Consider the following 25,471-nt stretch of genomic DNA (forward strand, 5'->3'; position numbering starts at 1 on the left):
CCCCACCCCCACCATCCCGCCCCAAGAATGTCAAGAATTTGAACTCCCTGTTCTTAAGGTGAAAGAGCATGGACTCAAATCTGTTCACGAAGAAAGTAGGTGGCAGACCCTGAGACATTGGAGCTACACGAGAAAATCTCCCAAATTTAATATGGCAACAGATGATGAGTTCCTTCGGTGCTTTAGAAGTCGCTGAAAACAACATTCCAAGGGCAGGTCATTAAATTAGGAGCCAGTAAGATCTCCGTTTGCATCTCAGTTAAGTCTCTAACTCCTTTATTTCAACATTTAGCTTTAGGTTTAAAATATTTGCTAAGAAAGCAGAGAGGCGATTTAACAGAAATTTTAAAGTGTGTGCCATTGGTTACACATTCTGTCAACAGAGTAAAAGGAAACTATACAGCGTTAAGTTACAAAAACGGCTATTTCGTGTGTCGCAAACATGCCAATAAACCCTCCACTGCCGTGTTATTCAATTCAACAGTAGAAAAGCAAAACAGAGATGAACTCAAGCCCCAGCCCAGCTCCTTCACGTCTTGGAGAGAAGCACGAGGAATCCATCATCTGCAGTCCACCTGTGGATCTCCTCGAGGAAACTGTCCCCCTTGCTCCTGCGAGGAGACTTGGCTGCCCAGGCCCAGGGTCTGCAGCTCACGAGGGGACACAGAAGGTACTCCGGTCCCCCCGAGGGAAGCGGGGGGGCAGCCTCTGGGCTGCAGAGAGAGCTCCAAAGATGCCCGGCTTCCCAAAGGAATAAATATTTGCATTACCTCCTAGTGAATAACTTAACATGTTTGGGTTTTGTTTTTAAATTAGCTAGAGCTACCACATTCTATAAGAGCTTGGCCACCGCTTCAATAACGATGTTATTTGGTGGTTTTTAAAATATGTTCACCTTATTTTTATATTAGTATTCCAACAGACTGTGTGAAAGGCAGTGATCACTAACACAGAACACAATAGGAGCTAACAGTCAGCCCGGCTGCTCTCAGGACCCCGTCTGTCCGGCCGAGGTCGCTGGCATGCACGTCGGGAGCTCATACATCGCTCCCCGGACAGCCCAGGCTTCGGGAGGCGTGAGGGAAGAGACAGATGCTGCTGTACCCTTAGAAGCTAGTTAATAAATATCATCAAAAAACAAAATGGAAAAGAAGCCCTCCAGAGCACAAACCACCTTAGGTCAACTGAATGTCATCTAGTTTATTCAACCAAAAAATTGAGAAAGAAGGAAAATATGAAAACAAAAAGTAGTTCTTAACACTAGCAGTAAATAAATTTGTACAACAATTCAGTCTGTATAATATGATGAAATAAATCTACATCTCTTCTTATTTTGGTGCTTTGAATTATACATACAAACAACAATTACAGGGACTTGTTCACAAAGCGGGGAGGCCTGAGTGAGGCTCTGGGACCCCCTCGATGGCAATGTGTGCATGAGTGGCCACACTGACTGCCCAGAACTGATAGAATTTTCTAGACAGAGGCCCACCGCTTTGAACGAATGATTTGCCTACGACTTTTTTCTTTTTTTTTTTCTTTTTTTCTTTTTTTTTTTTTCCTCTTAATGCATCCAACTGTGACCAGTGCAAGGAATCAACACTGGCGGTCTGTCCATGTGAATAGCAGACCTAGTTTCTTCTTAATTTCCACACTTTATTTCCCCCGTATTCCTTAAGATTCTTGGCGTCCTTTATGCCTTTCTTACAGCTCCCCAGATGCAATAACGTCTTCTTCAAATGTACAGTATTTTCTTACAATATAAGTTATACGCAATGTTCGGCATGGTTTGTTTTCTTTTTTTTTTCTTTTTTTTTTTTTTCACAGCACTAGAGAGACCCTGATAAATAGGGAATATGAGTCTGAATGGCTTATTCACAAATGGGATCCAGATTCGGTGATCGAGAACACAGCACAGTGAGGTCCTTTGCAAAAGGGACAACCGCCCTTTTGCTTTCTGCCTTCAAAACATAGATCCATCGGTTCTCGGCTTCATGATACTGCTCCTGCAAAAAATGCACGTAGGAGGGCTGGAGGGGCTCTCGCCGGGAGGCCTAGAAGCATCGAGCAGGGGCTCTAGCCCATGGCGGTGACCATACTGGAAGGGTGGTGAGGTCCGAAGGAGAGGCTAGACGGGGGGTGCATCGGCGACGGAGTGGTCAGCATGTGGCTGGAGTGGCTGAACGGGGAGATGTGGCTGAGGGAGGTCATGTGTCTGGAGAGGGCAGCCGGGTTGAACGAGCTGCTCTTGGGGAAGTCCTCCAGCGTGTCGTGCACCTTTTTGCACTTTTTGGATTTGCTAGACATTTTTCGGTTTCTGGTCTGGATGCCTTCCTTCTTCATGGTCAGGGGTCTGTTAATCTAAACAAAGATCAATTTTTTTTTTTTTTTTTACTTTTTGGCTGGCTCTGAAAGGGCATAGGCTTTCACCCCTCAACACGGCTGCTCTGACCGCCCCACGCCAGGGATCTGCTTTCAGGGGCCCCCTTCCTCCCCACCCCTTCCTGTCTCCTTCCTGGGGACCCCGCGTCCTGCAGATTCGGTCTGTGGCCAGTTCGGTCAGTTGCAGCAACCAAGAGATCAGGGGTGAGGTGTTCCATTGCAGAGGGTGTTAATTATGTTCATCTACATCAGTCACTTTGGGGAAAATGTTCCCCAGGAAACTCTGCATTCCCAAGGACTATGTTCTAGAGACCCACCTCATACGATTGCCTTTCTCTGGTAACTAAAATATAGTAACTGGTCTGATTGCACTAGAAACTCTTTCAAGCATTTCATGAAAATGGAGGCTAGGAAGGAATCTTTAAGACGGAAGTAACACTCTGTGCCCTCATCGGAAATCTGCACTACGGACCAAGAAAGCACTGACAATGTGATCAATTTCGAGAGTTGAAGTCCCTCTGCTTGGGGAGACTAGGGCTGCACCCCTCTCCAAACTAACATTCGGTTGCCTCTCTTCTGCCCGGCTTTCTCGCAGTATCAGGTGCTGTAAAAATCCTCCCCTGGAATGTGTAGGTTCTGGGGCCATGTTTGAATGCAGTGTGTCTCTCCAGAAGGTTGGTCCCTCGCCCCCATCACAGCAACGGAGCAATGACTGAAAGTTGCGATTTCTGCCTAGTTCTGACTCTGCACTCCTAACCAGTCAAAGAGCCAACCGACCCGTCACCGAATACTTGCTAATAAGCACTTCGGGGCGTGCAGAACTGAGCTGACATGAAAGCACCCTCATCCTGAAAATTCGAGAGCGGGAGTGAGCTCCAGGAAAGAGACAAGCAAGGGCCTACTCTGAAGGTCTTCAACTAGTCTTCCGCATCCGAGACAGCATACCGTCTCTCTCTTTTTTTGAGAAGCCTCTGTCTGTTTTGTTCTTAAAATGCATTTGCAGGGAGTAGGGAAGGTGGGTAGAATCAAGAGAGGGGACTTTACAAAGCAAGCAGAGATCACTCCCCACAAGGAGTCAGAATCGGAGGCACCTCAATGGCAGACAGCTGCCCCATCCAGCAAACCACGCATCTGGCCAAGCATCAGGGAAACGTGGCAAACCACCTCGAGGACGGAATGTCAGGGTCCCAGTCGTTCCTGACTCCTTAGGGAAAAAAGCATCCTCTTCCACCCGGGTCCTCGAGGATGGAGGAAGAGAAGAGGCTCTCCTGGCTCCAGGATCTACCTGTCTGCTCCCCAAGCTGGAAAAGGACAGTTAAGGGAGACAGAAGCCAACAGCCAAGAGCAAAAGGCTGCCAACAACGCTTCTGGAGACAGCAGACACACAGCTTCCTGGGGCTGAGCTGGGAGAGGTCACCCCAAAGAGGGGCACAGAACCACACGCTGGAGCTGAGACCCAATTCCCTCGTGCGCCAGGAAGGTAGAAGGGCTAAAAGGTCACTGCCAAAAGAACATCTCAGGGTTCCTTCTTCAAAGTAACAGTCAAGATAAAGACACAGGCTGCACAGGTGATAGGAATCTACGGTCCCATCAAATCTTCCCCCAAGATAATGTCTAGACACACGGCTCTTTACGGGGATATCTAGATATACACAGCCAGATATCGAAATATAATATCTAGTTACACAGATAGCAGCACAAACCCAGATAACTAGTCTCAACACCACCTAGGTACACTGATCCTGAGATAGGTAGTTATCGAAACACCCAGATAAGAAGAAAGGAGCTCCCTCATAGCATACATATACAGGCATCCAGATGGGCATAACAAACACGATGCGATGAGAATGTTAATAGATTATGATCTCCTGTTGTTAGATACACCTAAATTGCCTCCTTTCGTGAAGTCTTGCTAAAGCAGAGAAGACAGAAAAACCACTCCTGTTGGGGAGCAAGGTCCTCCCCCAGCCACTGGAGCCCAGCCACGAAGTCGGGAGCAAGTTAAGAATAGGGTGGGAGTGAGCAGTGAAGATCTGATGAGAAACCGATAGGCTTCCGAACTTTCCCTTAGATCGGACATAGTCGAGACCACATCTCACCATGGCTAAGCAGTCCCAGAAATTTACGGCTGGTTAATCTCCCAGCGTTCCTGTGCTTCTGTGGGAAGAGAAAAGAAATCTCTATATTCAGCCAATTCATTACTTTGAATTGAACTCCAGGACACGCTGAGATGAGAAAGTGTTTACTTTCCACCAGTCCCTATCAGTCCTCACACTCCTGCCTGACCTCGCCGGCAGGTCTGGGCCGCTCTGAAATCAGTCCCCACTCTTCCGCTCCAGCAGCCATGTTCATTGGCCAGTATCCTGTGATACTTGACACTCTGAGTCATAACGCCTTCAAGTACAACGGAAATAAAATAATTTCTGCCCTGCCTGCATCGTGGCTCGAATGTAATCAAGAAACTTGAAAGTTCTTTGAAAACCATAAATTACAGCCAAACACAATCGGGAGAGGCTGGGCCAATGGCTGGGTAGCCCAGGAACTCTGATGCCCCAAATCTTCCAGATTTTCATCACAGATCTGTTTCTCGGCACCGCAGGGAGCAAGTAAATTCCCCAAAGTGAAAGCGGAACTCGGGGTTCACTGCTGATAAGCAAGTATATGCTGCAGTCCGAGGTTCGAGAGGCAGTGACTAGTAAGACCAGTTCCATTAGGCTGGGCATCACACAGGGACCGTGGTAGGAGGGGATGACATGGAAGGCAGGGACCGGAGTGTCACGGGGTCCCTGGACATGGCAACAACTTACTCCCAAAAGGCAAAGAGGGACTAGGGTGCTGGGATCACCCTGAAGAAGTTCTCCTGTGACTCAAAAAAAATCTAACCAGAGAAGCTTCCTCCCGATTCCCAGGTATTCCTGGGTGAGATGAGTTCCCAGCCAGCATGGCCCTGAGCAAGAAGCCTCTTCCCCATTCAGCCCCAGACTCTGCCAAAGTTAGGTTGGCAAAGAGACGTTAGCAGAATCCGAGCAAAAGAGGCGAGTGAGAGAGACAGAGAGAGAGGACGAAATGGCCATTTTCTTCTTCGGGATGAATTAAAACTTCAGGCCACATGAGGTCACGGCCTGTTAGCCAGAGTTATTTCCGGCACACACAAAAATACCTGATCTTTTCTGTTTTGAACATAAAGATATTACAAGACGGAGCAGGGGGGTGGGTCGGCAATGGAAAGATTAGAAACGACACAGCTACACCCAGGTGATTCTCATTCTGCGAAGAAGACACGGGAGAGGAGACAAGAGCTTCTCTTCCCTGGGACGGATAACCCCACTCGGTGGCTGTCCTCCGGTCTCTGCTGGTGAGGACAGAGACGTCGGAGGCAATCTGCCAGGCATCTCATTTCCCATCTTTTACACAGAGTCCATGTAACATCCGCAGGGCAGGTGAGGTGAGGCTGCCGTCCTCAGCCCTGCACGGCCGCGCACACGACTCCCCTCAATTCTCTCCACCTTCCCCTCCCCTGCTCTTGCCTGCTCTCATTCCCTCTTTTGCAAAAAAAAAAAAAAAAAAAAAAAAGTGTCAGCTGCAGGGAAACCATCAAACTATACCGGTTTCCCAAAAGGGAGACTGGAAAGCGTAGGCCAGGCCCCCCTTGAGGCGCTGGATGGCCGCACTGCCATGTTGGTCCACACAGATGTGGGGCGCGGGGCGTCCTCAGCCCCACACTGTCCCGTCTCAGCACCGCCGGGGGGACAGAGCAGGTCCACTCTGACATTGCTGCTCTGAGGCCTGCTGTTTGGTCCAAGGGAGGGCGATCCAATGGAGAAGGGGACCCGGGGCGGGGGACGCCGTGTCCCGGGCACCCCCAGGACAGGAACCAGGTCTGGTCCCGGGACACTTACATTGTGAAGCTTGTAGTACAGCCCACAGGCATTACAGACGGGGTCCCCGTTGGCATTTCTTCTCCAGAGCGTCGTGGTGGTGGTTTGACAGTTCGCACAGGACGTACCTGCTCTTCTTGCTGCCGACTGGGAGTGGGGGGTGGGGGGAGAGAGAGAGAGAGGGCAAAATCAAAACAAAGGTGAAATGGGCTTTCAGAACCACGGAGACACACTGACAACAAGAAAAAGAAAAAAATTATCATTGAAATCAAAACTAGCAAGTGGCCCACATGAAAGTAATAAAGATCCCCAAAAGCCGCCTCAAGAAGAAAAATACAGCCAATCCCCTGGCACAGGATCGAGTTGCACGGTCGTCAAGGGGCCAGAATCTCGCCTGCCACTCTACGGGGCAGGATCGGGAGGCTCAGAGAGCCCACACCACCGCCCGGAGCTAATGGTCCCCCAAGCCTCAGCCAGCAAAGTTGCCCGCTGTTTAACTTGCACGGGTAGCAACTTTGAATTAGCGTGGTACCGGGCTCTCAGGACCCCCGTGCACCAGACTCCCGGGAAGCCGCTTGCAAGGGCAACTGCCAAGAAGATCGATGCTCAACGAGGCCATCACAACACATGAACAGCAAAGGGAGAGCGAACCCAAACATCCAGAGCACTTGACAGCTCCCAAATAAAGAAATGCTGAATTCAAAAGAGAACAGGGGGCCCGCACAGTATGAGAGCGTCCACGCCTGTGTGCGTGCGTGCGTGTGTGTGTGTGTCACGCACCCACAGGACCGGCCACTTAGGAAGCACCAAGCAGGACATCCTTCATGAGCCAGACCCCCAGCAAATCTGCAGCAGCCTTATACTTGCCTGGCCCACACTCCTGGTGACCGCCACCCTCCTTCTCGTTAGGTGGCTTTCAGTTCATGAGCCAAACTGAAAAGCACGGAGAATTCTGCTAATCAACAGGAACCCACCCCCACCCCCCATCCTGCTCTCATTTCATTTCACCTTCGTGAAATTAGGTATTTCCTATTTGCTGTTCACAGAGCCCAAGAGTGGCAGGTCAGATGTCAGGCTCAGCTTGAATTTTAATTATTTGGTTGTGTCACTGAATTCATTTCCTTTAAGAGGGAGATTTTTCTTTCACTTTTTGACACACTTAAACTTACGGAGGGTACTATTCTCTACGTCCACACTCTAAAGAAAAAAAATGTAAACTCAAACACTTTCCAAAGAAAACGAAGTTGGGTCCCTTTTAACATATACCTCTGTCAATTCCTTCTCCTCTTCCCCCGACCTACAAGGACAATTTTAACTACAAAAGAAGTATTCCCCGGCTCTGGACTGAAATATATTATCAAAGCCCAGAGGAGGAGCAAGAATTCAGCTATCTGTGATCTAGAAAACTCCGGCATGTTTACAAGAGCCTGAGATCAAACTAGAGGGATCATGGTATGCTTTTCCATCAATATTTCATCAAGCAAAAAGTTAGGCCCAACACCCAAAGCTGCCAGATATGGGCAACCTCGTGGCTATTCTGAATCAAGCCGACTGATTCCCTTCCCTTCAAACCACTACACTGTCCCACAGATAGGCTCCTCTTTCCTACAAGCTTGAAGAGCAGAGTTATGGCTTTTATTTATTTATATTTGGGGGGGTATTCTCTTTTTTCTGTGTTCTACAAAAACCGGGAAGAAAAACCAGCTCTTCTCCGTCATCACTGAGAAAGTCCTACTTTCTGGCTGTCCATTTGGGAAACAGTTCCCCATAGCCCAGGGGCGCCGCCTCTGACCCCGCACGTCCATGCCCACCCACCACTCGTGAACCGTGCTGGGCTGAGACCAGACTAACTGGTACTTGTATACTCTTGGGAAGAAATCAATACAGAAAATCAGTGCTTGATGATTCTGACAACGATGTGATCGTGTGATTATTATCTCCCTGTACTTTTTTCTTGACAACAGATACTGAGATCGAGTCGATTAATATCTACGCAGGCAGCAGATTTCCTAGCTCAGCAGGTTTAAATGTGTGCCACAAGCGCATAATACCAGCTGGTAAAAGTCAAGCTCCAAGCCAGGAGGTCCCTGGTGCAGTCCTTCCCAGTGTATTGACAGTAACGTAAATACAAGCGGCCTCAGAATACGTCTCTGGTCCACAGACTTGATGCGAATTTATACAGACTCTAAAAGCCACACTGTTTGGTTCACTAGCAGGAGACAAAGTACATTAATAAAGCAAGCTCGACTCGGCTGGCCAGTTAGACATACGAAAACCCTGGCAAGACTCGGAAAAAATATTCTATGGATCTCCTCTCTAGTCATTTCTTCTATTTCCTGCATGAGTTTATTCAGGGTTAGATAGGCATCTTACTGAAGAGCTAGCTACATTATGGGCTGGGTGGTCTTCAGCAAATCTGGAAATGTGTACAGCCAAAATAGCAAATTGGGGAGGCGGGGCTGGCGTGAAGGAACAGGAAATATAGGGAAGAAGAAAAAGAAAGTTCTAGGTACTCAGAAAGAAGTCAAACACATCTAAGGGCTAAAAAAAATAAAAAAATAAAAAAAATCCTGAATGTGCTCTGAGTCGCTCTCCGGAGCATATGAATTCCAGGGAACTAAAAATACAAAACCACCCAGAACAGATGAGTAAGAAAGAAAAGACAGCTTAAAATGTGACAGCCAATGAACTCCAGAATTAAAAGCAATTATTACTCAGAGTTCTAGAGATTTCTTATGAAAGGCAAATGAAGACAAACTTATATAAAATGCAAGTACAGCCCTCCTATGCAATCTTCCCAGACAGAAGAAACCCCAAGAAAATGTCAAATACACTCTTGCTCATCAACCAGCCCATAGTCTGAGACTTTATACCCTCTTTTTTCTTCTCTCTTTTTTTTTACCTTAAAAAAGTCTAATTATAAGGATGTTACCATGACTTATTTTAACAAGAAAGTTGTTGTTGGTGGTTTTCTTTTCCTCTCTTTCTTTTTTCTTTTTTCTTTCTTTCTTTTTTTTTTTTAACTAAGGCCAGGTTTGAGTGATTCAGAACATTCTTTTGTGGTGCGATCATATTCATTCTCTGCTAACACCTCCAGCCATTTTTTTTTCAAACACTTGTTCTGATATGTTCAAACATCTTGATGTTTAGGTTGGGGAAGCTGAGTTGTTGTTTATGAGTTATCTCCAGTGCTCAGATATCCGGCAGCTTTTTCCTAGGAAGTTAGCTTTGCACATGAGAGAAAGGAAAAAAAAATACCCAAGTGCATGGGGACAAGTGGGGGGAGGTTGAGAATGCTGGAGAAGGGGGCAAAGATCAGAAGGAATAAAGCCGGGAGACCCAGGATTGCCAAAAATTAAAGTCACGTGGGCACTTCCATCCCTAGAAAGTTTTTCCTTCTTCTGAAAAGGATGTGAAAGGTGTTAAGTTGCACTAAAATCTGATGGAGATGACAATTCTTTAAAATGAACAAAAACACACACTTAGAATTTGATGGATGCTGCTTTATCCACTAATCTGCATGGGGAAATTCCCCTCCTCCCCTCTCTACTTGGTGAATGTCATCACTACAAAAAGCATTTTGATCTCTTGACTGTGGTTAGAGTTATCATTTGCCCAGCCTGCTTTTATTTGTCTGTTACATACACTTGCTATTCAATCCAAGCCTGAGGTTCCAAAGACAAGTTCACCAATGAACTCCTCCTGCTAGTCTTCCTTATAAATTGCTCAAGTATTCCTAAGGGTCAAGACTTTTGAGAAAGAAAAAAGGAGGGGATTAAAAACCATCACCCTCCCGGTAGTGGTTCAAAGGGGAAATAAGAGCAAATGTTACATGAGACCAAGAGGCAAGACAGGAATCACAAGTTTTTCCCAAAGGCATGAGCTGTGGAAAGTCCTCAGTCCTTAAGATCAGGAAAGAAGAAAAACTCAGCTCGATTCAGGGGCTGCTGCTAGTGAGATTCAGCTAATGGGCCCCATCCTTCTTAAAGCACGGGCACAGGAGACCCCTCCGTGGCACTGAACCTGGCTCACTTCCTTGGGGGCCTGCCGCTCAGGGACGGGGTCTAGATTGTTCCTGGTACATGCATCTGCACACAACATCTCTCCGTCTGTGGCACAGCGATTATCAATGACTCTGAACTCACTTGCCCTGGTCCGCTCTCATTCTATTTGCAAACACATTAGAGATTTGATAACCAAAAACCCAGCATCCTTAAAAAATTTGGTAAGTGACTTAGGAAATATGAAGGGGGAAACAAAAAGAGAGAGAGAGAGAGAGCGAACTTTTCTGTATATCCAATTTGAGAAAAGAAAAGGGGGGGCAGGGGGGAAGGATCCCCAAGCAAGCTGACAGGATTTTGAGCTGTCCTGCCAATTTCCTGCAGCAAGCTCTCCTTCCTGAAGAGAGGAAATTAAAAACACACAATGGTTCGTGTTGGGTCAGTGTTTCTGGAGGAGAACTCACCAGCCTTCGCTTGGGCTTGATGAGGGGTCGGTTCTGTCCGTTCATTTTGTGGTAGAGCCCACAGGCGTTGCACAGGTAATGCCCGGTGCCGTCCCGCCGCCACAGCGGGGTTGAGGTGGCCCCACAGTTCACACACTCCCTGCCTTCTGGAAACAAGACCACACATAAGTCACTTATGGAAGGAACACTGACAGCACTCAGAAGGAGGGCATGAGAGTAAAATTGGGCACTTTTTTCTCCCCCCTCTCTGCTCCCTCTATTGGGGAACTTTCCCCCCACCTCCCACCCCCCAACTCCCTTAAGGCGGCTCCCAAGTGGGGAAGAGTCACCCCCTGGCCCTGTCATGGCTTAACCATTCCCGCACACACTCAGCTCCCGCCCCAAGAAGTGGCTCATGAATAAACAGCAGCAGAACCTTGCTCTGGGCCTGCCTGACTTGATGGGGAAGATCAAGTGCAGCCAAGGAAGAAGGCAAATGGCAACTTGAAATAGTTCCCTGAGAAAATGTGAAGTCCTGGACTGTGGCAAAGCAAAACATTCCAAGTTGGTTCCCTCAAAGGAAAACAAAGGGGCCCCATTACCATCGCGGGGTGTGTCTATAGAGATCAATTAAATCCTGTCGATTCAGATGGGGGAAAAGGAAAGATAAATTGATGGCTAGATAAACAGAGAATAAATCCATGAATAGACTGATCAATGGGCTGATTGATTTTGAGGACCCAGGACTTTAGATTTTACTTCCAATAAAACTGGAAATGTCCCCGGCTGGCAAATAATAGATGAAGACCCAGTGGGGTCCACTCATTCTCCCCCACCACCTTTTTTCTCTCTGTAGAAAAGGCCAAGGTTTTCTATGATTTACCGGCCACTGTGACAGACACCAAAGGTGAAGTATGACCCCAGCTGGACCAGGCCAGGAGGTGTTGGAGGGAAATACCCCTGGAGGTATTGGCGGGAGGAAAGAGTCGGAAGGAGCAGCATGAGGGGCAGATCGGGAGAATAGGCCAATTAAAGAAAGGGGGGGGGGCGGCCTCTCGGTCAGCTTATTAACCAAGGCCTTCCTGCAGTAGCTTTTTTCCCAAAAAAACAAACAAATAAAATAAACAAAAAACCGGCCAGGCCGGTTCACTCCAGGGGCAGGAGAGTGACCCAGACCCATCTCCTGAGGGAAAGCTCCTGGAGAGAATCCCTCAAAATACCATTTTAGGACCACAGAGGAGTTTTGCTCACTGATTTCTTTCCAACTTCTGTGGGAGAAGGAAAGGGAGGACAGTTTCTGGGAGAACCTGCCCAGCTCTTGGGGGGCCTCATCCTCCTGGCAGGCATGTACCAGCATCTCTGCCAACTAAGCCAGACTGGGAGGAGCTGCCTCCCCCCCCCCACCTCACCCCCCCCCCCCGCCCCTGCAGGAGGCAGTAGCTCCAATGGAGCCGGTCTCCCAAGAGGAGGAGTCGGGCAGAGGATTTCGCTTTCTCTGGGGGTGCTAGGAGGGAGGTTTGGGAGGATGGTAGGGGACAAAGATGAGCCCCTAAGCGTTGTTTCGTTTTATGAGATTAATCGGCTAATTCCAAAGTACCAAGAAGACAGGGTGGAGGAAGAGAACCAGGCAGGCTGCTTGGGAATCTAGGTGACTCCTTACACCAGAACACAGCAGGCTTGGGGGCCTGTTTGGCCTTTGGAAACCCCTAGACCAAGTATGAGGACGTTGGGGGTTCACACCTGTAAGCCTGTTTTGTTTTGTTTTGTTTTGTTCTCCAGGGACAGGTTCTGGGGAAGGAAAAAGACTTTCAGAAATGGAGGGCTTTGCCTGACATTGGAGTTCATAATGGTGCTAACTAGTTTTTGTCCACTTTCCTTTTAAAAGAAAAAAAAAAAAGAATATGAGGAGTTAAGAGAAATGTTATATATATATATATATATATATTTTTTTTTTTTTTTTTTTTTCCCCACCAAATTCCAAAAAGCTGTTCAACCCAGGGTCTACAGAAAGCCTCCCACGAGCCACTGGCCTTCTCCCCAAATTCGGGCGCTACTGAGCCAGAAGCACACGTCCAGGTACCCAACAGTATCTACCGGGCCTCAAAAAGGCTCGGGACCAAATTACCTCGACACCTTCCACTGGAGTCAGAAGCCTGCGGCCTCGGTGGTGGAACGAGGGGGAGGCACAGAGGAAGGGGGAAAGGGCGAGTGGGCGAGGAGGTGCCTGCTGCAGCCTAGCCTGGGGACAGGCAGGCCCAGCAGCCCCCGTGCCCCACGCAGGCACCGGGTGGGCCTTTCTGAGGACAGCGATACCGGCCTTTGCTGGCTGGGGCCCCAAACCCACTCCCCATCCGGCCAAGACAGGGGCCTCTCGGTCCCTCGGCACCCAGTCCCTTTCCCGCTGCGCAGGGAGGGCTCGGGCGAGGTTTCGCTGGCCCCCTCCTCCCTCCGCTCCCGCAGCACCCGCTCGGGGTGGAGTCCCCGCTGGCTTGGGGCCGGCAGCCCTGCTCCTAGGCACCCGGGGCTGGGGGATCTCCCGGCCTGACGTGATTAGTCTGATTTCCTTTCCTTTGTCAGCCCAGTGGGGAGGATGACAGCTTCCTTTTCAGAGGGACCTTCAAAACTAGCAACGGTTGCCTCTTCAGCCAGGCTCTGCACACTAGAGCAATTTTCTGTCTTGATTCACTCCGCAAGTTTGCGATTGCCTTGTCTGGCTTTTTCTTATTTTTTTTTTTCTTTTCTCATTGTTGCCGCTAGTCTGTGACTTCAGCAAACAACCAATTTTCCTAATGGAGGCCCCGACTGTCTCCTGCTTTCTTTCCCTCTCCTCGCTCACTGCCTGGTGTGAGCTGCTCAGACAGATACCTCTCTCTCGTAGGTGACAAGAACCACAGGGCTGCGAGGCCTCTTGACATTCGACAGCCATTTTCAAACACCCTCCCTGCCTCCAGCTGAAATCCTGAGACCGGGGCTGGACGAAAGGAGCAGGAGCTGGGGCCGGAGGCTGCGAAGGGGAAGGTGGGGCGAGATACCAACAGCCGGGGGGTGGGGGGGGTGCCCAGAAAGGGCCCTTCGCTAAAAAGCTTTGTCTTTTGTTTGCAGAGGGAGACCCAGCACTGACAGCCCGGCGTTAGAAAAGCACGAGGTGCCCTAACCACTGCTTCAACCGTTCCTCCAAAATGCAACAACCCTCTCTCCTCCTCTCTCTACCTTAGGCAAGTGCATTTGCACAGAGTTAAAAAAACAAAAACAAAAAACGCAACCACGAAACCCCAGAGAACTCCCTGAAGAACTGCTACCATTTCCACCCTCTACCCAGAAGGGTCTAGAAACCCTCCTCCCCCACTCCCACACTCCCGAAAGTCCCAGCTCCCTAGCTGCCCAGGTGTGCTGTTTTGGGGTTTCTGACTGTGAGAAAGGAATAAGAAGGAGGAAGTAAAAAGCCAAATTGCAATGTCTTCTCTCCTCTCCCCACCTACCAAAAAAGAAAAAAGAAAAAGTAAAAAAGAAAAAAAATATATATATATATACATATATATATATAATACAATCGGTCCGTAGGTGCTCCTGGTTCTGGTTTAGGGTAACTGCACCCCTTCCTCCCACCCACACCCAAATATTCAGGGGCTTGAGGAATGAGGGAGAGGAAGGAAAAGACTAGCCGAAGGCCCGAAGGCGTGCACACAGAGGGGAGAGAAACCAGAGACTCTGGAAAAGTCGTTCTGTCCCCTCCTCCACTCAAACCACCACCCCAGCCTCAGATGCCACGATCTTTCCCCCAAAACTTTGTGCTACCAGAAAAGAGAACTTAAAAAAAAAAAAATTCCCATCACTACCTCAAAATGCATCCGTTTGCTCTCTTTGAAATCAGTCCTCAAGCCCTCATCTAATCCCGGCTTTTCTGAGCCAAGCTGAACCCCATTTCTCTGGAACCCTCCACTCCGCGCCCAAGCCCAGCCCCCGGCAAGGCAGCTTGGCCACTTTCCTCCGCCTGTTCTCCCTTCCTCTTGCTTTCTCTTTGACTCCACCAGCGAGCCTACCTCCCTCTCCCTCTGCCGACTTTCATGTACTGAACATGCAGGTCTGAGTTTCTCTGTCAGCCTAACCGCATCCGGACTCTATTAAAGTTCCTGGCGCGGGATAAACAATGCAACTGTCGCACGCAGCAGTCTGAAAATAATTGGATTAGCTAAAACATATCAACTAAATAGAGACAGTCCTGCCCAGGCAGTCGGAGTGAATGTCACCCTGGAAAAAAAAAAAAAAACCCTGAAAACTGATCTCATGGTCACTGGGCTCCCAGAGCCCTCCCTCGGAAGTTTTTCAAACCCGGGTTTTGCAAGCCCGGTTTCAAGACTGCTCGTCCCACCCATAAAAGACAAGTGATTTTCACCACTTCTTTGTATATAGGATCTCCATAGATAGAGGGCGGAGGTGAGACGTTGGAATGAGCCAGGACAGAACAGACCCACCCCGAAATGGACCCACCCAAGGAGACAGAACAATCTTCGAAGAAAAATCATCTTTTAAACTAGCTAAATCTCATCTGAGAAAATCCCAAGGTCTCTTCACTGCTTGGGTTAGAAGCAACATTGGCAATGGATTATTTTATCTTGAAAGCCAGAATATTTTGTGTGGGTTTGGTGTTGTTTTTTGTTTTTTTTTTAAGCAAGTGTCTAGAGCCAGAGAATAAAGATGCAGCACGCTTTTAGACAGGGGGTGCTTTTTTGAGAGAGGATGAGCAGAGGAAGCGGAGACCCACACCTAGGGAATGTCGTTCAGTCTTGCCTACCTCCTCTGGCTTCAGATCAGTAGAGGAATAGGTCCTGAGATGCCTTCCTGCCCCTGCCTGTGCGGCCACCACAGGTAACTGGCGCCCCTGGACTTTGGATTTTCATTCCAGTTTCCCCAGGGCAGAGCCCACCTCTCTCCCAGAACTTAGGGGGGCAGCCTCTTTTCCATGCAAAGAATAGGTCAAGGAGGGTCCTGCCCCCCCCCACACACACACACAAAAATATACCCATGCTTTATTTATCCATGTCCTCTGTTGCCTGCATGGCCCCCTCTGAGCTGAGCCCAGAGGAACAGGCAAATGGGGCTGCAGAGGCCAGGGGGGTCAAAGGAGGGACCTGTGTTTGTTTAGGTTTGAGGAGGTTTCGTTTTAGCATTAAACACTAAAGATTTATTCCCTGGGCTTTCCATTTGGTCTTGGAAACTGACTAGAGGTTACTGGCAGAACCCAAAGGTCCCTGAGCAGGCGGGACAGGGTATTTGTTTTTGTTTGTCTTTTTCCTTCCCCAGCTGGGGGGCGGGGGGGGGGGGGGGAGTTAAATTAGATTCCACTTCCCCTCTGCTCTGTGGACTGGAATGAGATAGGACACACCTCATTCTTTGCCCCCGTTGGAAGAAAGGGAAGAAATCAAATCTCAGAAGGGTCTGGAACACCAACCAGATCCCCCCCACCCCCCAGGGGCCAGACTGAGGCTCCCTCCTCCGCGCCCTGGATTTAGGAGAAAGGAGAGGTGGGAGGAGGAGAAAAGGCCCCGGGGGAGGTGGAGAAGGTTCCTACCTGTGCTGGATCTCGCCTTGGGTCTCGACTTACATCCGAAGCCGGTGGGGGAGCCCCCCAGCAGGCTGCTGGGCGGGAAGAGTCCGGAGCTGTATTCGGGGACGTAGGGCGGGTACGTGGTGATGGGGTGGTGCGCCGACGAGGCCGCCCCTCCCAGGGTGGTCATGCTGCCCCGCGAGTGCGTGGACTCGAGCTTCATGCTGTCGGGCAGCGGCACCTGGTACTTGATGCACTCTTTCTCGTCCTGCCGGGCCGAGCCGGCCGAGCCCGGAGTGGACAGGGACGGGTCCGGGGAGACGTCCTTCGGCGGGGTGGGCGGGAAGGTGAAGAGGTGCGGGCTGGAGTGGCCCGCCGACAGCGAGGAGGACGAGGCCGGGGGGTAGACGGAGAGGGGCCCCGGGGAGCCGTGATGGATGGACGTCTTGGAGAAGGGGCTGAGGTTCCAGGGCGACGCGGTGTGGTGGCTGCCCAGAGCTTTGCCGCCGTCCAGCCAGGGCAGGGATCCGTGCAGCAGGGGCGGGCGGCACACCTGACTCCCTGCGCAGGAAGGGGGGGTGCGGGATGCAGGAGAGAGAAATGCCCGTGAGAGCCGCTTCGGAGGCCCTCGACACACCTGGGGGTTCTCCCCCTCCCAAATACACCCTGGATCTGCAGGCGGGCCCACTCCTTCACCCAGGCCGCCGCCCCCCGTCCCCCCGCCCCAGGACCTTGGCCAGCACACGCTTTATGCCCGTGTCTACCACATGAAGGTCCCCTCAAATCCAGCAGAATTAGGGGCCTGTGTCTGACACCCAAGAGGTGCTGGGACGGAGTGGAGAGAGCCCCTGGGCATATTTGGTCTCTCCAGATACACTTAATGGCATCCCCTGAGGTCCATCTCTAGAACCTGACTTGATTTATTGGTTTCCTTCCATGGCCCAGCGTCCCCCATCCCAGACCTAATCCCAGCCAGCCTGATAAGAGTCGGTTGTGAATAATGAGGCCTGATGGGGTGAGCCTGGCCGCACAAGGGCTCCACACCAGGAAAAGACACGGACCTGGAGAGAGGCCCACTCCCGAAATCCAGTGCAGGAAGGAGGGTGCTCGCTCTCGGAAAGGAGGGGAGGGAGCATTTTGGGGTTACTTCCCCGGAACCCTGCTTCAGTGCTTGCTCATAACTGGCGAGGCCTGAAGTGGGATTTGCAAGGACATTTTAATTGCCCAGACTGTTGGAGGTAGTTTCCAAGGCTGGACTCTGCCTTTCTCACCCTCCCAAATCCTCCAGAAGGAAAATAAAGTAAACCCCATATTTGCCCCCAAAGTTGGGATTCCACCAGTGCCATAGGTGGATTTTCACCTGAGCCCCCCGGCGACACAAAATTCCTGTTGACATATATATTTTACTTCTCCACAGAGCATTCGAAATACAGAGTTTTCAGATGGCCATAACTCAGACACGTCCATACACCCTGAGACGGGTCCATGCAGGGGGCAAGTGCAAATCCACACACTTATTGATCTTTTAATCCACTACCTGCCTCAGCATCTGACATTCTATTTAACCATGAAGAACAATACTGAAACTAAAATCTTGAGAGAGGAAGGGGAGGGGAGAGGGAAGGAGAGTTCTCTGAACGCCAAGGGTCAAGACTCAATGTTATGCAGGAAGTAGTATAGTAAATAATATTAAGTCTGCATCTACCGCATTTCCACTTAACTGCTGATCTGCACAGAACAAGGGCAGAGAGCGCCCCATCCGCAGGAACAATTGTTTAAAAGCTGGTGACAGCAGGGCGGAGGACGCCTGCTGCAGAGGGGCTCTGTCACCGGCGCCGATGCAGGCTCTGAGTAGGGGGACCAGGAAAGACTCCAGGCACCCGGACTAAGAAAGACTCACATTTTCTCTGCCTGAGATGGTGCCTCTATTTCTTCTTTAGGAACCCACTTACACTGGAAAACTTAGAGCTTTCCCAAACCCCGACCCCTAACTACACAGGGCTTGATTTCTTAACCTTTTAGAACTCGTCTAAACTTTTCAAAGGTGAAAGAGAAAGAAAAAAAAGAAAAGACAACTGGAATCGCTCCCACATAAGAAAGAAACCCCGGTGGATCCTAAATCTTATTTGGGAGCCTAATGGAACTGTTGTAGGCCGGAGGAGAGTAAGGCAAGGGTTTTGGGGAGCAGGCAATGAGGCAACCTAAAAGCAAAGACGCAGGAAAATTCTGTGCAGCCGGGAGTCTAGGAAATTTCAAATGTCTCCCATTTAAGACAGTAGTCTCTCCACCAAAACCCCGTCAAAGTACCAGAATTCCATTCCTCAGAGCCAAGAGGTGGCAGACCTGCCTAGGAACCAAATGCACTAACTTTGGGGAAAAGTCAAAAAACAGGGATCAGGGATGCGAATTAAATTTCTCTCGGGCCTTTCTGAAAATGTGCCGGAAAAAAGAAACCGAAGAACGCTGGCAGAAGCCTCCTCCCGCCCCCACAACCCCACCCCGAGAAAGAACTACAGGGTAACTGGGGGAGCGAAGCCCTTTTTGAAGGAACCAAGTCCGAGCCGGGTTTGGCCGGCGCCGGCTGCGGGCCCACGGAGCCGTGGCCGCAGGGGCAGAGTCTCGGCCCCCGGAGCCCCGGCCCCCGGGGGCCCCCCGAACCTGCGGCCGGCCGTGCGGGGACAGAGGGTTGCAGTAGGGCGCCTGCCAGGTGAGCGCCAGGCCCGAGGCAGAGCAGCCAGCCGCGGAGAGACGCCTGCTGCGACTTTTTAAAAACACACTCTCGCGGCGATTGAGACTGCTTCCTCGCCCATTTCCGGGCCCCAATTTTTTTAATTGTAGCGGGAACGGCCCTTGGGGGCTTTGGCTGGGTCTCCCACCCCCTGGTCCCTCCCCGCCTCCCGGGCCTGGGGGGGGTGGGCAGCGGCGGCGGCTGGGCGGGGGTCCCCGCACCCCGGGGCGGACTCACCGTGGTGGGTCGGAGGGTACCTCTGCACCGTGGCCCTCACTGAGTTTCCGTAGTAGGAAGGGACGTGGTTGCCTTGACCGTCGATGTTAAAAAGTACATCCACCTCCTCGGGCAGGGGGTACTGCGCGGGGTCCATGTAGGAGTGGCCGAGGCCCGGGTGGTGCGTGTCCGGGTGCTGCCCGTTGAGGACCGCGGGGTGGTGGTGGCTCACCCAGCGCGGCTGGTCCGCCGTCACCTCCATGGCCCCGGCTGCGCTCGCGCCCTCTCGCCGGGCCCGGAACCCGCGCGCGGAGAGGGAGGGCGGTCGGGCTGGAGGGTCGCGGGGCTCTGAGGCTCTGCAGGTGCTCCTGCCGTCGGAGGGGCGGGGGTCGTTTAATGATTTGTTTTCAGTGGGGCAATGGGAAAACTAGGAAGGAAAGGTGAGCAAAGGAGATACAAAAAACAAAAACAAAAACCTTTAAGCAGTAGTTCAGCTAAGAGAAGAAGAGGAAGAAAAAAGAAATTCCAGAAAAACAGGTACGGAAGGATAAAGGGGGAACCAAATTCTAAAGGGGGAGGAGGGCGAGCGAAGGTGGCTGGAATTCTGCAAGTGAGGCTCTTCTGCACCGGGGCTTCCTCAGCGGCTCGGAGGCTGAGGCTCTCCTCGGGTCACCTGCGGAGGAGAGAAGGGGGAGACCTGGATGAGCTCCTAAGTACCTGAGCACCTGAGCTTATGAAGTGGCACCACCTCCCCGCGAGCCGCCCGGCCCCGCGCCCGCGCACCCAGGACACGCGCACACACGCGCACACGCGCACGCCTCCTCCCGAGCGAGGCCAACCGGGACGCGGCCGCCCAGGGAACGACTCCCAAGTACATCGCCAGCAGCCCGGCTCTCCCGAGGGCCCTGCAGTGACTGAGCGGTTCCAGTTCGGCCGACAGCTCCCTCCCCCCCGGGGACAGCGATCCCGGGACCTTCCTTCCAGGCCTCTAGCAACTCTCCAAAAGAGGAGGGTTGAGTTTAAAGTGTTTTAAAGTCCTCCCAAATGGAGCGAGGGGAAAAAAAAAAAATTCAAACTTAAAAAAAAAAAAAGTTGCCAGTACCAACCTGGGTAGCGAGGAGCAGAGAGGAGGAGGCGTGTGACCTGGGAGAGCAGAAACTGCTCGGTCAGATTGTGTGGCTCGCTCTGTCGCGCGCGCTCTCCGTCTCTCTCTCTTTTCCTCTCTCTCTCTCTCCCTCTCTCAGTATTTTTTTTTTTTTTACAGGGAATGCATTCTTTCTGAAAGTATCAAGACGGCGCCAGGCAGCTCAGTGTTCGCAGACAGCTGTGGCGCGACGCAACTTAAGGAGGTTCTAGTGTCATCCGCGCCGAGGGGGAGGAGCCTGGCGCTGGCGAGGAGGGGACAGGATCACCAGCACAAGGAAACTGCAACCCAAACCCGCTCCAGGACCTCACCACCCCTCCCCTGCACCCCTCCGCCCCTGCTCCCGCCCCTCCACTGACCGGAAGGGGGGCGCCGCGGAGGGCCGCCCGGGCGGAGGGGCGGCGGGGCGGGTGGGCAAGGCCCGCGGGGTTTGGGGCGGAGGGGGTGGGCAGGAGGGAATTTGCGCTCTGGCCCTTTAAATGTGGTTCCCGCTCCTGCCAATTCATTCCGGCTCGGGTGATTATTCCGTGCCGGGGAAACCGACCTGCCCCATTCATAAAGTCAATTTCTACAGGCAGCCTTTATTTTCCAGACTTTTTTTAATGGCCAAACTTGTTTTTAAATTCAATCCAGGGTATTTGGGAGGCTACTGATTTGGGGCTACGTGCATATAAAACTGATCAGGAAAAAAAAAATTTTTTTTTAAATGCCGAAGTCCTTTTGAGATTTGCCTCTGGAGAGAATTGCCTAAGAGACTGAGGAATGGGGCAAGAGGAGTAACCTTTATTGGAATGTCCGTGTTACTTTGGTGGTCGTTGTCAACATTTCCCCCAGCCTTTTGTGTTCGCAAGCCCCTCGGATGGACGTTTCCGCTGTTGCAGCTGTCCCTTCCAGACCTGATATTTGTAATCGATGCGTGCTTCTGACTTGAGTGGCAGTAGGGACGGAAGAAAATGAAAGGGAGAGAGAGGAAGACGCTAACTAGCCCTCGGAGTACAGAGCGAGAGAGTGGTTGCAAAGAAAGAACTCGGGTCTTCTTTCCAGTTACCCAACTTTTCCCTTCACCCCGCCCAGGGCCCTACTTACTCTGGCTCCCGGCGTTTTTCCCCAGCCGAGGAACCAGCCCCCTCCACCTACCCCCATCCCGGCCGGCGGGCAGGACTGCGGCGACCTTCCCCGGACTCGCTCCGCCCGGCCCAGCCCCGCAGCCCCAGGCGGAGGGGGTGCGGCTCCAGAAGCCCCGGCGAGGGGGCGGGGCGCGCGGGGCGGGGTCTGGAAGGGGCCAATCAGCGGGCGAGGCTGTGGCCGGGCCGCGATTGGTCGGCCCCGCGGGCTCCAACCTCCCCGGCCTCTTTTGGTCCTTTGAGCCACTGCATCCCCTAGCGGCGCCCAGGCTCCTGCAGCCGCCCGTCCCGAAAACGCGGCCGGGGCGAGCAGGGGTCAGGCGGGGGAAGAGAAGACTCAGGTTCCACCCTCTGCTCACCCCAGAGCAATGTGTGCGAGGAGAGTGTGGGTTCACCCCGCAGGCTATCCCACGGACCGTACTAAGAGCTGGATTGGGGGGTTTATTTGAATTGAAGCCATTATTCCTTCTTCGCTCCTCTCCCCCATAAAACTCCCTACAAATACAAAAAGTCGAAACAGAAGAGACCGTCCCTAAAAGTAAGTTCTGGAGGATTCCTTTCAGGCGGTCAAGGAAAATCATCAATATTCAGCCTAACTTGGTGTGTGTGTGTTGGGGTAGGGGCGAGAGATGACTTGTTTTAATACACAATCCCTGTAGAAAGATTAGTAAAATTTATTTTAGAGTAGTGGGAACGTGGGTCCTCCCGATCTCGGATTTGGAGCTTCTCCTGAGGCTCCGTCTTCTTAAATCTGATGATGTTTGTTAGAAATCAGGGTTGAGTTTCTAGATACGGGACAGGAAGAAAATTCCTAAATTAAACACACGCACACACCGCCCTCCCCCCACGTTTCTCCTGAGCCCATTTAGTTCCCGTTTATTAGGGCGGCCCAGTAAAGAAGCATCGATTTTTCTTTTCAGTCTGACCACTTCTCCCTAGAGCCAGCCAAGCTGCCGGCTTCTACTCCTGCTCACGGTGCTCTCCAAACCTTTTAATTATTTAGTTTCTGTCTACCATCCACCGGAAACCGCTTCATAAACAAGGACGGACCAGCGCGCACACATTTTTGCTACAAGTCCCCGAGATTAAGATGAAGGATGGAAGCAGAGAAAGAAAAAGAAAAGAAAGAAGGAAGGAAGGAAGGAAGGAAGGAAGGAAGGAAGGAAGGAAGGAAGGAAGGAAGGAAGGAAGGAAGGAAGGAAGGAAGGAAGAGCGCTTCTTGGCGCGTCAGCCCGGGACGAGGCGACGCTACACCCGGACCCCGGTTCAAAGTCACGCGGGGAATCCCAAACGTGGTTTTTTGGTCTGAGACCTGGAAGCCAGGGAAAAGAAAAAAGGGAGCCATCCTCGGGAGAAAAAAGCTGCTGACGCCAGGACTTGAAAATGTTAACTTGTGAGCTTAGAACAATTTTAAAAGACAAAGGGAAAATATTTGTGAGGACGAGGCCTTGCGGTGTGGCGCGGCGCCTCTCCGATAACGCCCAGAACTTGGGGGGCGGGCAGTATTCATTTTCATTAAAAAGCACCGAGTCGGGCCGCGCAGCGATGGCGAGTCCTCCCACCGCACCCCACCCCCGCCCCCTCCCCACACCTTGGAAAAATAAAAGATCTCGAAGGCCCTTGGTCTGGATGGTTTGAAGCTGGCAGAGAGGTGTGGGGGGCTGAGGCTGGATGCCCGGTGTAATGGAGCCAGCCTGTAGGGGGTATTTAACATTTAATTCCCAGCCGGTCCGCCCCTGTTCCCGGACTGACAGTGGGTAATTGGGAAAGAGGACGTTGCTCTTTTGATGGCCCGCGCCGGCCAGTCTCGCCGACGCCACACTGGGTTTGACGTCACGGGCCCAGCCCCAGAGCCGGGAGCACAGAGAAGGGGGGCGGGGGGTGGGTAGGGAAAAGGAGGGGAGGGGGATACCCAGTAGGGAGGGCCGAGGTCGGCCCCGGGATCCGTGGGGAAGCAGGGGGGGAGGGAGCGAGGCCGGAGAGAGGCTGAAGCGCGTGGCCTGAGGCGGAGAGCCGGGCTGCGGGGGTCTGAGCCAGGCCCGGCGCCGGCCTGACCCGCCACGCCGGCAAATGCAGGCCGGGCTCCCTCCTCCCAGGGCGGGCGGGGGAGGGGATGGGGCTCGAGGCCCGGGGAAGGGGAGGGGGGAAAGGTGGTCCAGACTCCCCCTCTGCCGTAGCCCGCAAAGCTGGGATCCTGGCCTCCTGCAGAGATGCCTCAGCGCCCTCCTGCCGCCCTGACGGCCCCCTCCCCAGGAACCCCGGCCCTGGCCTGGTCTAGCGAGTCTCCCCCTCCTCCCCGGGAGCAGCCGGCGGAGCGCCGGTAGAGGAAGCGAGGAGACCCAGGAGGATATCGCCGCCGCCGCCGCAGCAGGGCCCCGGGCTCCTGCAGGGCGCGAGGCCTCCCTCACCAGGGTAAGGGGCGGTCGAACGGCCTGGATGCCTGGGACCCTGGGGGCAAGCATCCGGGAGCCGAGTGAGCGACGGGGCGCAGCCACCGGCCCCCCGCCCAGGAGCCGGGGCCCAGGGCCGTGTGTGGTGCGGCAGGAGCCAGCTTGGCCTATCTGAAACGCCAGGCCTCGAGGCGGCTGCTGTAGGCGTCAAGTTGAGCGGGGTGTGTGTGCCCTCTTGGGGAAAGGGTAAGAAATGGAGCCTAACTTTCTCTCCTCGGTTGGGGTAAGCTGGGACCCACACACACCCCCAAACACATGCCCAAGTACAGGTCCCTCCCACCCGCCCTCCCGGGACTGCAGAGGCTCCGTCCTGATGGAAGTGGGACGCTCAGTCCCGCAAAGGAAAGGGAGCCCGCGGCGCAGAGGGGGAGGAGCGTGCCCCCAGGCTCACCCCTGGGGTCGCAGGACCCAGAGAGCGGAGATCCACGCGGCCAGCGTCACCCACCCGAGCCTGGCGACCGGCGCATCCAGGCGAGCTCCGCGGGGCCGAGGTGCCTGGAGAAGCCGCCCCGGGCGCCCGCGCGCTGCCCGCGGAGGATAACCGGAGAGCCGAGCCTCGGGGTCGAAGTCATAAAGTTACTAATCCGGCGCAGGGGGAGTGAGCGTGCTTCGGGCCGCCTGGGGCGGTCATTTGAGCGTGTTTACTTAAGGACTTTGCAAGCGGAGCGCGCGCGAAATAGTCGGATTTCCAGCGAGGCAGCAAATATTTGCAGGCAGGAGAAAGAAGCGGAGCCGGGCCGCGACGCCGCGTCCCTCCCCCCGGAGCCGCGGCGCCGGCCTGGGCGGACCCGGCCGCGCAGTTAAAGACAGAAATGAAGCCAGGAACCTGCCGGGCTGGGGGCAGGGAGGGCGCAGAGCTACAGCGAAGGCCAGAAATTGGAGCGCGGCCCCGAGGCCCTGGCGAGCCGGGGCTGGGGGGAGAAGTCCCTTCCCATTCCAGCTCGATCAATCTTCCGTGGCTGCGATCGGTCAATAAAAATGGTGTGAATCGGCCGTGGTTGCTGTACGTCTGGGGAGGAAGTGGGGGCCAGAGGTGCCGAGGCCGGCGCCGGCAACCCCCGCACCAGCCTGGTCCGCGGCGGGGCGGTCTGCTCGCTCCAGGCTGGAGGCCAGTTCGTCGCCCGGAGCCGAGCGCTGCCCGGCGGGGCCTTTAATTGGGTGTCTCCATTTTAATAGTAGCCATTGTTGGAGCAATTAGCGAGAGACAATAACCGCCAAGAGGCGTTTAATTCGATTCCTTGCTCTGGCTGCGCCCCGCATAGGGGCGCTCTGGAAGAGGCCGGCAGGGAGGATCTGCTTAAGTGCCGGCTCCCCTCCCTGCTGGTTTGGTCTTAGGTGTGGGAGTTCTAATGGGGCAAGCGGAAAGCGGGACGAGAGCAACCGGGTCCTGGTCCCGGACCGGGAAACCAGTCCTGGGCCTCGCTAGCCCGGGGGGCGCCTCCGGGGCCGCCGCGCCTGCTGGCAGCATGCGTCCTGGCTGCGACCACTGCGCGGGTCCCCGATGCCTGTTAGAGGGAGAAAAGCAGAGACGACAGGGACGTGGAAAACAGGCCCTCTTCC

At 52.9% G+C, this 25,471-nt stretch overlaps 1 protein-coding gene across 4 annotated transcripts; it reads right to left on the minus strand.

Moving 5' to 3' along the window:
• Positions 1-247: 247 nt before the first annotated feature.
• GATA3 (GATA binding protein 3) lies at positions 248-21,445 on the minus strand. Of its 4 annotated transcripts, none has more exons than XM_064592084.1 (6): positions 21,424-21,445; positions 19,215-19,866; positions 16,274-16,810; positions 10,726-10,871; positions 6,282-6,407; positions 248-2,361 (listed from the first exon to the last, which is right to left on the minus strand). In XM_064592084.1, exons 2-6 carry the CDS (start codon positions 19,453-19,455, stop codon positions 2,077-2,079), a joined length of 1,335 nt encoding a protein of 444 aa, XP_064448154.1. In that variant the 5' UTR covers positions 19,456-19,866; positions 21,424-21,445; the 3' UTR covers positions 248-2,076. The 4 variants fall into 4 exon arrangements, with proteins under 4 accessions (XP_064448154.1, XP_064448155.1, XP_045727380.1 ...); XM_064592085.1 differs by lacking the exon at positions 21,424-21,445 and adding an exon at positions 20,300-20,488 and having other exon boundaries at positions 10,726-10,868; XM_045871424.3 differs by lacking the exon at positions 21,424-21,445 and adding an exon at positions 20,300-20,486.
• Between the last annotated feature and the right edge of the window lie 4,026 nt (positions 21,446-25,471).

The sequence above is a fragment of the Mirounga angustirostris genome, unplaced genomic scaffold (genome assembly GCF_029215605.1).
Source record: "Mirounga angustirostris isolate CCGP_5_RB_7025 unplaced genomic scaffold, mMirAng1.0.hap1 SCAF_5, whole genome shotgun sequence".
Classification (NCBI taxonomy): domain Eukaryota; kingdom Metazoa; phylum Chordata; class Mammalia; order Carnivora; family Phocidae; genus Mirounga; species Mirounga angustirostris.

Coding starts and splice junctions, on each gene's coding strand:
- GATA3 (XM_064592084.1), bottom strand. CDS start 19,455: ATGGAGGTGACGGCGGACCAGCCGCGCTGGGTGAGCCACCACCACCCC. Junction 16,811..19,214: donor GTACCCTCCGACCCACCACG/GTGAGTCCGCCC, acceptor CTTCCTGCGCAG/GGAGTCAGGTGTGCCGCCCG. Junction 10,872..16,273: donor CAAGGCGAGATCCAGCACAG/GTAGGAACCTTC, acceptor TCTTGTTTCCAG/AAGGCAGGGAGTGTGTGAAC.